Consider the following 13,529-nt stretch of genomic DNA (forward strand, 5'->3'; position numbering starts at 1 on the left):
GTGTGTGTGTGTGTGTGTGTGTGTGTGTGTGTGTGTGTGTGTCAATTTACGCAGGAACAACCCGAATTGCCCCAAGAGGACTTGGCAGCAAATGAAGATGTACAAAAATATGGTTCAAACAGGTAAACTAATGTTTAATTGAAATCAAATCAATTGTGCTGTTTTGCCTGCTCTACCTAATTTAACAGCTATATATATGTATATATATTCAACATGTGATGGGCCTATATTTAAGCAGGAAATGTAAGTAGTACATTTCTCAGCCACCCCAACACTGCCAATATTTAATTGGATTTAGATATATTAGAAGGCTACTCCTAGGCAAAATGCATTATATATATATATATATATATATATATATATATATATGTCTTCAAAATAGCGCTTACTGAATATTAGGGTAACATTTTCCTCCATGTTAGCAAATCGAAAAAAAGCAGAGCCCCGGCAGACTGGAGGGGGTCCACCTCTGCAGCCCTCACAGAGGCTGAGGAGATGGCCCTCAGTCAACAGAGTATGGGTCCTGTGGCTGAGGGCATCCCTGGGGGGAGCTCCTCACCAACCTCCATGCAATTGTAACAATTCTTCACCTTCCACAGATTATTAATAATGTCTTGGTAATTGCTGAACACAACCGTTAATGTCATTACAGGAAGATGATGGAGAAACATTGTCTGCGGCATTCGAAAGGGAAGAGGAAAGGCCTATTGAGGTTAACACCTTTTAAAAATAACCTCTAAAAGTTGATGATAGCGTTGTACAATTTAAAACTGACATCTTCTTTCTCTCAAACAGGATGAAATCGAATCCAATGAGAGGCCATCCACTTCTAAATCACAGCTTACCTCTGTAAGATTCTCCCTGGAATTATAATGAAACGCTCTACTTGGCACTGTGAAATCCAATCTCATCTTTTGCATTCCTATAGCTTCCAGTCAAAGACTTATATAAAATCTATCTAGAAAAGCAAATACACAAAGCAGACTTGGAAATGGACCACCTTAGGCAAAAGATGCAAAAGGATGCTTTGGAGATCCACATTTTGGAACATAAGTTAAAGGTGGGTGAGGTGCAAACTGGGATACTGTTCCCTGCTCTAAAAACATACCCAATATGAATGACTTTTTTGTGCTTTCAGGAAATAAAGAAATCCTCATAAAAAGTAGATTGTCTTTATTAGAACACGGGCTGTGGTTGGACAAGTTATTTTGTTGAACAGTTTACTCAAAGGGTTTTACTCCAGTGAACAATGCAGACGATTATGCTGAGCATGTGCATGTAGAGAAGAAGCATCTGGTTAAAAGCAGTACCAGGGTATTTTCTGCCCTGCATTCTTAATATGCGTTTCTTGACTTGCAGCAGTTATAGGTCCGTGGTTAGTCAGCTACTCTGATCATTGGAAAGCCACAACGTTAAAGTGACTGTAGCTTAGTACAGCGCAGGTGGGATGCACGGGGCGGATCATTCTGCAAATGCGTTAATTGCGTTAAAAAAAAAAAATTAAACTTAAAGCATGCCCCCGCTGCGTTTGAGAGTTAACATGGGGGCTGAGAAGGTGGTCTAAATAAATGATAGATTGCGCTGAAAAACGATAGCGCTCGTGAAGAATATTATCAGGAAAATAAAGTATATCCAGCCGGCGTCTTAATAATCGTTCCTCACGGAGATTCCCTCTGAGGATCGCAGCCTCTACGTCCGCAGGCTCTCGTAGAAAAGGACATGCCATTTCTAACACTTCCTTCTGTCGGAGAGCTGCCTTCAGCCTTATAGACAACAAACTCAGAGTAGGTCTAACCACCTCCCGAGCAGGTTAGACCCACGGCGTATGTTGCCGCAGCAACTAACTCTCGGTTGCGCTGAACCTGCTACCTGAAACGGAAAACCCAGAGTTTCCATTAACTCAGAGCGAACAAACTCGGGGTTGCCTCAAAACCAGCTACCTGAAACAGGCCTCTGAGCTAATGTGAATGATTTTGAGTTTTTATAGTATGTTTGCATGTATTTTTTGCTGTATTATTTTGATTGTCTACTTAACCTGCCTTGCTACCTCAGTTAAAGCAAAAAAGTTACCTATTTTGTCTATTTGGTTAATTGTGTTAAAATGGCAACATAGGTATTATCATAGCCATAGTTATGAGGCAAGATTTGCTTAATGAAAGGTGACTGAACTATTGTGAAACAAACAAAGGTATTTTCCTTAATTTATTATCCGTCTGTTAATATGGAGCAGTTTTGTTAATAAATAAGTGAAATTAATATTTTGAGGTTGCATGTATTTATATCACATTATACAATTTACAAGGAGAAATACGGTGTGAATCAATCCATGCGGTTCGATGTCGAGTGCTGTCAGTAAGAAAAATGTATGCAACATAGACCAAATAGAGAAACGGTAGCAAACACAAATGAAATGGGGCACAGAAACTCTGTTTAATTTTCTTTTTCTGTGCCCCATTCAGTTAATGATAGCTGCTGGTTCGATATTCAGCTTAGGTTGTATCAAATTGTCTTGTTCTTTTTCGTACAGACAGCATTTGCTCCTTTCATGGTACCGGAAAAACTGGAAAATTGAAAGTCCTTAAAAAGTGCTTGAATTTGGCCATGAAAAAGGTGTACGAACCCTGTACAGACCAGTTCACACACAAATGCAAACAAGTTCACAAATGAAAAGTGTCTTGTTAATTCAAGTTTAACAGTTTGTATATAAATGTAACAACATCCAAAAAACATTTTTGATGAAAGTTTCTACTTTTGTTTATGGATTTATTTCACATTTATACATACCGATATCCACTTGTGTGTGTGCGCATTGAAATGTATTTGTGAGAAGAGAGTAATTTATATATAAATCACAAAATACATTTGTGAATCCTTCTCTGTGCATTCATTATTAATGAGACTGTTCTGACCCCAAACCAGACCTCCTCGAAGCCACAAAATAAATAGCCTAAATAAATATATATGAATATGATCTGCTGCAAAACTTGGAGTATCCATAATACAAAGCATTGACCCTTTTTTGCATTTGTGGTCCCATTTCCATATTGTATAGCCTATATATATATTAGGGCTGTCAAGCGATTAAAAAAAATAATCACAGGCTCTGTGATTAATTCATCTAAATGAATCGCATAATTAAATTTTTCCGAGAAAGTATTTAAAAATAATTAAATTCCAAGTCAATTATGGCAGATGAGTGATTCAATGAATAATATACATAATAGACTTTAAAGTTCAATGCCTCTTTTATTTAAAACATATCTTTCATCAACATACGGTGCATTTTAATGCTACGGCCACACCTAACGCGTTACTCGCGTTGGATAATGCGTGTAACGTGCCTAACTTGACGCTTGATCATTGTGTGTCACAAAAATTGTTCAATGCGCCTAACGCGCCTGTGGCTGCGCTGGATTTAGGAGTCCGAGGTAGGAAACCCAAACGCCGCCGCGTTTGGGTGCATGATAGAGTTTAGATCGGGTTAGATTAAATAATCTCGGATATAAATAACAATAATCGGGTTAAATAACTTCACATGGTGTGTCTGGTTTGTTTCCAGCATTCGTAGTGTTGATCAGCCGAGATATAGTCCGCCAAGACGTTGAGGTTGCTTAGCAACCAGAGGCGCTGTCCATGCAAGTGAATGGAGCTTTCCCTCTTCGTCATAACTATCAAACCAATCGTTAATACTTGGGAATAACATGGGAATGAATGAAACGCGCATGCACATTTAAAAGACAGCGTTTACAGGAAGTGCGTCATTATTGCGCATCTAGGACCCCAAGTCGATCTGGCAGCCGAGTCAATCCGGCACCCACACCGGCGACTAGCGTCAGAAGCTGAACCATCACTATGGTAGAGCTAAGAAGGTTCTACGAGCGCTTCAGACCAATCTTACCAACGAACGACGTACGTGAGAGATTCATAGCAAAGAACGTTTCGGGAGACATGCGAGATGTTAAGGTAGAACTTAAAGTAGAGATTACAAATGACGTAGCGTTAAGAAGGCTTGAAGAAGGTTTCGGGAAACCGGGCCCAGTTCGGTAAGCACTGCAAAAGTCAGTAACTTCAATGTGTGACCATGCTAGTAATGGAGATTTATCCTATTCGTGAGAAAATGCGGTGAATGCAGAAGTGCAAACTGAGGTTGGAAAATATGTTTTAACAAAGCCAGAATTATTTTGAGCGACCTGATTGGCAAATTCTGTCATATTTTTTCGAGAGATCTAATTGGCAAAAATCGTAATATTTGTTTCGAGCTGTCTGATTTGTCGATATTTTCATTTATTATTATTATTTATTTGAGATATACCAGTGTACCAATAATATACTATTATTTCGAGCGATCTCAAAAATTATTTAGCTTGGAAAAATATTATTTTGATCGATGTGATTGGTCTAAAAAATATTTTTACGAAAAATATAGAAATTTATTAAGGCAATTTCTTCGAAAATTATCGAAATATCAGATCACTTTTAAAATATATTGTACTACAATTACACAACACAACACATTCCTCTCTCCTCCATGTCAGTGGTACACACACCTCTCTCCTCCATGTCAGTGGTACACAATCCTCTCACCTCGGCTGCGGTGAGCTGCTCCCTGAGCTTCTCCACCTCTTCCCTCAGCTCCCTGATGATGCGGGCGTTGGGGTCCTCGTTCACTACCGCGTGGTTGACAATCCGCTTGGCGCGGTCGGCGTAGCGCAGTGTGGACAGTGTCTCCTCGTAGTTGTCGGCCGCTGGGCTCACCGTGGCGATCATGGCCGTCTTACTGTTGCCACCAAGGTTGTCCTAAGTCAGAATGAGTCTCAGCTGGTTTGACTTTCATCAGAGCTCTCAGGTGGTTATTTAAGAGACAGTATCAGCATTCTAAACAAGTAGCAAACAAACATTCAGACTTTGACTTTCAAATGCATTTATTTTAATCAAAACACACAAAACAATGGCCCTGTGGGGGTTAATGGGCTGACCTTTAGGAGCCAGGTAAGAACAGAGTCTCTGTATGGGACAAACTTGGCCTTCCCTTTCCCAGCAGACTGGTCAGCCAGCGCAGAGATAACACAGCCCAGGGTGGTTAAAGACCTAAACAGAACAACAACCTTTGATGAGCTCGTAACGAACAGAGGGTCAATGAGAAGCTCAACTGGTAACCCCGCCTGGGTTTACGGCTCCATTCAACCTTGGACCAGCCATGTTGCTCTCACGAGGCTGTACTATGTTTTCTATAGAAAGCATAGGTACAGCCTTATTGCATATATTTTATTTTATAAGGTTTTTAGTTGTTTAAATCTTTTACATTTGTATCACATTTGCATCATGTAACGCATGTCCGCATCTTTGCCAACAAGAGGCTTTGAGTTATCACTCATGGACTGAGCGCACATTGTGAAAATCGTCCTTGTATTTCACCCAAGTGACCCAAGTGATGCCAAGGTTTATATCTTTACCAGGTTATCTTTTACTCTCAAACCTCATCTCTCTTTACATCGTGACGGCATTAGGAACGTTTTATCACTCAAGCCCATAAATCACTGAGAATTGCAACACCTCGTAAAATCGGGATACAAGCAGAGGTTACAATATTTACGAAAAAATACGGCACACACTACAGACTACAAACAACAAACAAAAATAATAATTTAACATAAGATAATAGAAAATTAAATTACGTGATCTGAAGCGATCTTTTTGAAGAGGTGTCATTAATAACCCAGTGTGACTAGTATTAGTTTATGAATGTACTGTAACACAAATTTATTTGCAAGTCTCCCTCATCTATATGATATGTTATGTTTATATTAGGGCTGGGCAAAGATTAAAAGCTTTAATCGCGATTAAACACTTAGTTTTCTCGAGTTAACTCGCGATTAATCGCATGTTTGAAATTATATTTTAAATCCACTCCAATCTAAATTAAATGAGATTATCAAATGTAATTACACATTATCAATCATACCAAATGTAATTAATAAGCAAAAATTTGAGTGATCTTGAGGGAGTTTATAGACTCACTCATTCATTTAATGTAAAGTAAGTGGAACGAAACACAAAAATTATTTCTGGTATGAATGTTGACATTCTGTGGGCAAAACCAATTCAAAATCAAAGTAAAAAGTAAGATTGCATTAACGCGTAATTAACGCGTTAATTTGCCCAGCCCTAGTTTTTATATGTTGTATTAATGTATTTTTACAGCGTACCTGTTGATGTTGCTGCCTTCCTTGAGTCTCTCACCGGCCGCTCCAGTCTTGGAGACTCGCTCACTTCCTGCCAAGTCCACCAGGCTGATTTTGCTCACTTTCTCCCCAGAGTTCTGACATCACAACACAAACCACTGTCTCAGTGCATTGCACAAGAAACACATACATGTGCTGGCTCTGTAGCGCTGGTAAACTTCATGTAAATATATGTGCAAAGGTGCGTTCACAGCACAAGGGAACCACAAGGGAATTCACTTTTCTCAAGCGAGTTATTTAGCATGAAGAGCCAAAGTTCAAATATTTCCACTTGAGCACACATGTGAATGAGGCGAATTTGCACGGGTACAATTGTCACATAATTCCAATCATCCGCGAAGCCGGCTTGGCCGTTGAAAAATGTGCATCTATTCGCATCTTTGCATTGACTTTGTATGTATCTGTGCCACACTTTTGTTGTGAACGCAGAGTAAGGAGTTTTTTATTGAAACTAGGCCAGGCAGCAACAGTTTGGTTATTTTGTAGTTACTCTTATTGTTATTGCATGCTAAGATTGCCGTCGGCCTCACTGAGTTAGTCACTTTTTGAAAGTGTCTGCTAAAATACTAAATGTGAATTTAAGTAAACTCTGTGGCTCCATGCCTCAAACAGACTGATCATACGTGAGGAGGTCGAGGAGGTGGAGGTGAGTACTGACCCCGGAGCCCAGGTCGTACAGCGTCTGTGTGACGACAATGCTGAAGACGGCGTGCGAGCGACTACTTTCCTCGTTCATGTTGGTGGCAGCAACAGTCCGCGACTTGTTGCCCTCCGACATCAACACCTCAATGTCCTGTAGGAGACAGAAGCAGACCTTAAGACAGACCTACGGACCTACAGACAGACAGACAGCCATTTAGTCATAAGGAATGGCATATAAACATAGACCGACATCGGCACACATATAGACAGCCATATAGACGTACACTTTCGTTCAAATGTTTGGGGTCACTTAGAAAGTCTAAACATTGTTAATGTTGTGAATGACTACTCTAGCTGGAAACGGCAGATTGTTAATGGAATATCTACACTAAGGTGTACACAGGCCCATTTCCAGCATCCATCACTCCTGTGTTCTAATGGTACATGGTTTAGCCACTAATGGTTCCTGTGAAAAGCTAATTGATGATCAGAAAACCCTTGTGCAATTATGTTAGCACAGCTGAAAACTGTTGAATAAAAGTGTGTTTTCATGGAAAACATGAAATTGTGACCCCAAAATTTGAACAGTAGTGTACCTATAGACAAACATACATAAAGACATACATGTAGACATACATAATATAGACATACATATATATAGACCGACATATAGACACGACAGACAGACTGAGATATAGACATACAGACAGACATATTGACAAACATATAGACATATAAAGACATACAGGCAGACATATATGCATACAGACATATTGACAAACATATAGACAGACATATGAACAGAAATATGGACAGACATATAGAGATACAGGCAGAAATTTAAAGAGGCATATATACGTATATACATGCATATAGACATACAGACAGACATATTGACAAACATATAGACATATATAGACATACAGGCAGACACAAATAAAAGCTGCGTTTCCATCCCCCTGCTTTTATGCGTATTTTGAAGTATCGAATCAGTAAACGGCAATGGAATGGAAACACCAAGATTTGCATTAAAATTCCTCTTAATTCACAAAAAAGTTTTTCCACTCGCTTGAGGTGGTTTTTGACTTATGCGAAAGAGTGTAAATGCGCAAAATGGGAGATGGAAACACACCTTTCGAAACAGCTGTGACGTAGCGAACATTGCACACACAGGACTGAAAACGTAATTTTCGATTTCGGCATTACGACCGGCCATAGCAACCCTGCCGACATCAACTTGTAGCGTCAATATATATATATTTTAAGCGTTTGTATACATAGACATCCTACATCATATATATATATATACGATATAGGATGTCTATGTTTGTATATCCTTTGATTATACCGTGTCCATTAATCCCTGATATATGGACACCTACTAAGTAGTTCCAGTCAAATTGTCTGTTCAGCCTTCAAAACGAGAGCTGGTTAATTGTGAAAAATGCAGTTATATGCTACAGACCCTATAGTATCTGTGGTATAAAGGCTGGGGCGAATTCTAAATTATAAATATGTACAATTTATGTTGAAAGTATAGGCCGTCGCGATTCCAATTGAAACGAATGGCGCGGTGAATAGTCTTCAAAATGAGAGCTGGTAAATTGGGTAGAATGGATAAAACTGTTATCAGACAACGCGGTTATATGCTATATAGACCCTAGAGAGTATCTGTGGTATAAAGGCTGGGACGAATTTCGAATTTAAATATGTAGCTACAATGTATCCTTTAAATACGACCATGGAACAGATGGCCAATGTGAATAATAGATACGTGTGTGGACCGCTGAAGAGGTAAAACTTTTCCTTGCGCTTATCGAAGAAAAAAACATTACAGCTATTTTAGATGGAAAACAACAACGCAATTCCACTATATATCAGGACCTAAGAGAGAGCATGTTATCAAAAGGATACGACAAGCCCTGGAATGTGTGCAGGTTTCCGCTCCAACCACTTGATGGAAACGCACCTAATTCGAATTTCTTTTTTGCGAACTTTCTAAAGATTTGCTTCACCTTTAGATGGAAACGTGACTATACACATTAAGACATACAGACAGACCTATAGACAGACATATAGACATACAGACAGACATATAGACATTCAGAAAGACAGACATATATATATACACATATAGACACAGATAGGCTGACATAATGTCAGACATACATAGAGACATCAAGACAAACAACAAAAGAAATAAAGGCAAATAGAGTGGGTGTGAGAAGAGATGACAAATCAAAGTGATAAGTTTGTAGTCAGCAAAGGCATTGGCATTACAACCTTGCTCTTTGATATATACAATGGTTTATACTGTCAAATGGACAGACAGACACAGGATGTTCTGCACACCATCATAATCTCAATGTGCAGATTTCTGTTAGTGTATGCCAGTGGAGGCTTCTCAAGTGAGGAAAGGGAGGAAGATCCTCCTTAAAGGTCCCATGGCATGCTATTAGTAGGCCCCAAACACAGTATTTGAAGACGTTCCCCGAAATTCAGCCGTGGTGCAAAATTACAGCCACTACGAGCCAGTCACACATTGAGCTTTCCCCAAATGCGCCGTTTTGGTGTCTGTAGCTTTAATGCAAATGACGAGGAGAGAAGCGGGTCAAGGAGGAGGGGGGGGGGTGTGGCCCTGAGCAGCTTGTAGCCACGGTACCATGCGCTCTGTTTACAGTGGATGTATCGCAATGGCGAGGCACACACAGCCTTCAGCCGTGTTCTGTAAATATTCTAGAACACACAGGAGTCCTGGAGCTCTATATCTAAATAATATCATATCATATATAGAAATCTATATCATATAATATATATTATCACAGCCAAAAGCTGTGTGAGCCTCCAGACGATATTATGAATCTCAAACGACCGCGTCAGGTTCTCCGACGTCTCTGGTTCTTCCACGTCCACATCAAACTGAAGTAGACTGAACCATGACATGGAGGAGAAAGGGATTGTTGCCCGCGATTGTTGCCCGCGATTGTTGACCGTGGTTGTCTCCCAACGGAGTCTTGCTGTCGAGGGACAACCGCCTCGGCATTGGTCAGCGCTTAGGCACCACCGCCTCCTGCAGCACCGAGGCGGTGGTCCCTCGGCAGCGGGAAGCGGGGCTCAAGCGGGGCTCAAGCGGGGCTCAAGCGGGAGACATTTGCGTCCAACAACCCCTTTCTCCTCCATGTCGTGGTTCATGTACTTCAGGGAGTCAAAGCCAAAGTTCCTTTCCCCCAATTCATTCTCAACCATGGCTGAGATAACCCCCACTACGAGTCTCGTTGTGGAAATAGCAGAGACGAGAGTCCGACGTGTTATGTGCCATAACACCAACAGCAGAACGGTTATCCAATAACAAGGAAGTGTACAACACTTGCGTTACAGTCCTGGAGCTTTAAAATAATATCATATAATACATAGATATCTATATCATATAATACATATTATCACGGCCAAAAGCTGTGTGCGCCTCCAGACGATATTATGAATCACAAACGACCGCGTCAGGTTCTCCGACGTCTCTGGTTCTTCCACGTCCACATCAAACTGAAGTAGACTGAACCATGACATGGAGGAGAAAGGGATTGTTGCCCGCGATTGTTGCCCGCGATTGTTGACCGTGGTTGTCTCCCAACGGAGTCTTGCTGTCGAGGGACAACCGCCTCGGCATTGGTCAGCGCTTAGGCACCACCGCCTCCTGCAGCACCGAGGCGGTGGTCCCTCGGCAGCGGGAAGCGGGGCTCAAGCGGGGCTCAAGCGGGGCTCAAGCGGGGCTCAAGCGGGGCTCAAGCGGGAGACATTTGCGTCCAACAACCCCTTTCTCCTCCATGTCGTGGTTCATGTACTTCAGGGAGTCAAAGCCAAAGTTCCTTTCCCCCAATTCATTCTCAACCATGGCTGAGATAACCCCCACTACGAGTCTCGTTGTGGAAATAGCAGAGACGAGAGTCCGACGTGTTATGTGCCATAACACCAACAGCAGAACGGTTATCCAATAACAAGGAAGTGTACAACACTTGCGTTACAGTCCTGGAGCTTTAAAATAATATCATATAATACATAGATATCTATATCATATAATACATATTATCACGGCCAAAAGCTGTGTGCGCCTCCAGACGATATTATGAATCACAAACGACTTCGTCGGGTTCTCCGACGTCTCTGGTTCTTCCACTTCCACATCAATTTGAAGTAGGCTGAACCGCGCGCTGCCTGCTGCCGGCTGCCCGCGCTTGGGCAGTGGTGCTTCGCGGCGGTGGTGCCTGGCGGCAACCGGCAGCAGGCAGCATGTCGCAGTTCATGTAGACCTACTTCAGGAAGTCAAAGCCAAAGTTCCTTTCCCCAATTCCTTCTCGACCATTGCTGAGATAACCCCCACTACAGTCTCGGTGTGGAAATACAAGAGACGTCAAAGAACCAACGTGTTATGCGCCATAACACCAACAGCTAACACTTGCGTTACAGTGTGTGTAATCACACACACACAGACACACATGTGGCGCTTGCACGGCCGTGTCACATTGGCCAAGGCAGAGAAAGGGGAGGAGCTTAGATCCTTTATGACGACATATGGGACCACATTCCAAATCAGCGCGCTTGAGCCTTTTTCAAAAGCGAGCAGAACACCTAGTGCTCGTTTTAGAACACCAAAACGCAAGTTTTAGCCACTTGGAGACCATAGGCAGGCTAGGGGAACTCATATTTATGTTAGAAAACCTCATAAAGTGAGAGTTTCATGCCATGGAACCTTTAACATTGTTGAGAATAAAAAATTTAGATTGCCCAGACTACTGTCATAAATGAATGCCCTTAAATATGACTACTTTAATGCCTTTGTATATGTTATGTTCGTTTCCCTGGGTAAAGGGACATTAGCACCCCCTATCGCCTATTGACAATTACTTCAGGGAGGACGTTACTCTCTCAGCCTCCATTTATTCCCATTAATTTCCCTGAAACTGTTGGCGGCCGGTGAATAACATGGGGTTCAATGGGAGAGAGGAGGAAAGTCCTCCTCTAAGTGGGTGTGACTAGCTAAGGAATCTGCTGCACTATGAACCAATAAGAAGGAGTCCTGGCTCAATATGAACCAATAAGCAGGAGCCCTGGCTGTGGAGCAGCCCGGAGGGAGGGGTTATCCCCTCAAGTCTAGGCTACGAGATCCAACAAACCCATTCAGTCGTACAGTCGGTGCGCTACTGTTCGTTGATGTACAGTGCGGCTCTGTTCGCTTATATTGGCGTTTCCGCCGAGCAGTGTGGTTCGGTGCTAGCCTGGCACCTCCCCTACTTCCACCTACCTACTTCCGCTCAATTTTCATTTCACTTCAGTACTAGGTCTGGGTCTGCTTCATATGCATGGTTTCCTTGGAAGCCTGATTTTTGGCGGTCCAATCAGCGAACATAGGGAGTGGCTGAGAATGATGACGTTAAGGTCAGCTCTCATTGACAGACATCTCCACGCACGGTGTTTGGTTTGTTTACAGCCTGCGCGCAACGTGATTCCCGGCCAAACGTTAGCGATTGGTTATGGCAGATCCAGAGTGGCACTGGGCAGATCCAATAGTTTTCAACTTCAACAGACACCCGCCTTCAAGTGAGTTGACGTTTGTCAATTGAGTAGGTCCAGACTCTCTGTACAAATGAAATGAAGTACGAGAGTCTGGTTGGACCACGCTTTGGTATGACCAATTGATATTTTTGCAACACAAACAGCAAGGAGGATTCACTTGATCTACAAACAAAGTCCCTCAATCTTAATTGGCTTAACACCATGACCAACATTCAGAGACATCCATTAACATCAACATTTGCCTCAAACAATGTTAGGCTTAAAGTCCATTTAAATAGTTGTGAAATAATGTTCTTGTTCTTTTAATTGTTTGTAACTCTGACCGTTTTGTTTGATATTGTGGAAAGGATGTTAGTGAATGATTCAGAGCATTTTAAATGGCATCCCTTTTGGTCTTGTTTCTACTTTTTTCTTAAAACAATTGTAGCTAAAAATAAACATAGGGCAAAGATAGGCCCCATGATAGGCCCAGATTTTTTTATTTAGTTTTACAAATCAAGAGTAGAACTGATTTGACTAATGGGCTTTGAATCCTTACCTTATGCAGACCTGCAAACCTCTCAGTTTAAAAAAGGTTACAGTGGCGGGAGGGATCATCGGTCCAAGGACTGATCGGTGTTTCGAGATATACGGCTACTCGAATTCTGAGCTACCCGGAGGATGGAGCACACAATACAATGGAAAGATTTCAAATGACAGATTTGGATGCAAAATGTAGCCCTTTATTATACAGAAATTTGCTGTTGGTGTATTAGCCTAGGACAACAAGCTTGCCAGTATAGCCCTCTGTTGTTAGAATTTACTAATTTTATGCAAGGTCTACGTTCGTGCAGTACTCGACGTTGACTCAGTCCTAAAAATACAATATTATTGTAAATTATATCACATCATAAAGCGTTAGCTAACGTTAGTTGAATCAAGCAAACAAATAGCTGTCGTTTTTTGCTCCAAAAAGCTTGAATTACCTCAAATTTAACATAAGATAGTTCCTTCAAATTAGGGCTGCACGGTATGGACTAAAATGTATATCATGGTATGATTTGAGGCATAGATGGTAACGGTATTATATCACAGTAT

General features: G+C 41.5%; 1 protein-coding gene and 2 long non-coding RNA genes across 6 annotated transcripts in view; 2 read left to right on the plus strand and 1 right to left on the minus strand.

Annotated features, from left to right (window-relative positions):
• LOC132458772 (uncharacterized) overlaps nucleotides 1–8,902 on the plus strand; it is a 214,362-nt gene extending 205,460 nt beyond the window's left edge. The window contains exon 2 of the long non-coding RNA XR_009525948.1: nucleotides 8,420–8,902. This is a non-coding gene — a long non-coding RNA (uncharacterized LOC132458772). The remainder of the gene's footprint in view (nucleotides 1–8,419) is intronic.
• kif13a (kinesin family member 13A) overlaps nucleotides 1–13,529 on the minus strand; it is a 165,782-nt gene that overhangs the window by 86,177 nt on the left and 66,076 nt on the right. For all 4 annotated transcript variants that reach the window (XM_060052969.1, XM_060052967.1, XM_060052966.1 and 1 more), the window contains exons 8-11: nucleotides 6,901–7,035; nucleotides 6,207–6,319; nucleotides 4,977–5,088; nucleotides 4,585–4,797 (exon numbers count right to left, since the gene is read on the minus strand). In XM_060052969.1, the coding sequence (XP_059908952.1) occupies nucleotides 4,585–4,797; nucleotides 4,977–5,088; nucleotides 6,207–6,319; nucleotides 6,901–7,035 (573 nt within the window). The remainder of the gene's footprint in view (nucleotides 1–4,584; nucleotides 4,798–4,976; nucleotides 5,089–6,206; nucleotides 6,320–6,900; nucleotides 7,036–13,529) is intronic.
• On the plus strand, nucleotides 284–1,061 carry LOC132458763 (uncharacterized). Its single transcript, XR_009525936.1, has 2 exons — nucleotides 284–712; nucleotides 796–1,061. It is a non-coding gene; the product is annotated as an uncharacterized LOC132458763 (long non-coding RNA).

The sequence above is a fragment of the Gadus macrocephalus genome, chromosome 6 (genome assembly GCF_031168955.1).
Source record: "Gadus macrocephalus chromosome 6, ASM3116895v1".
Lineage (NCBI taxonomy): Eukaryota > Metazoa > Chordata > Actinopteri > Gadiformes > Gadidae > Gadus > Gadus macrocephalus.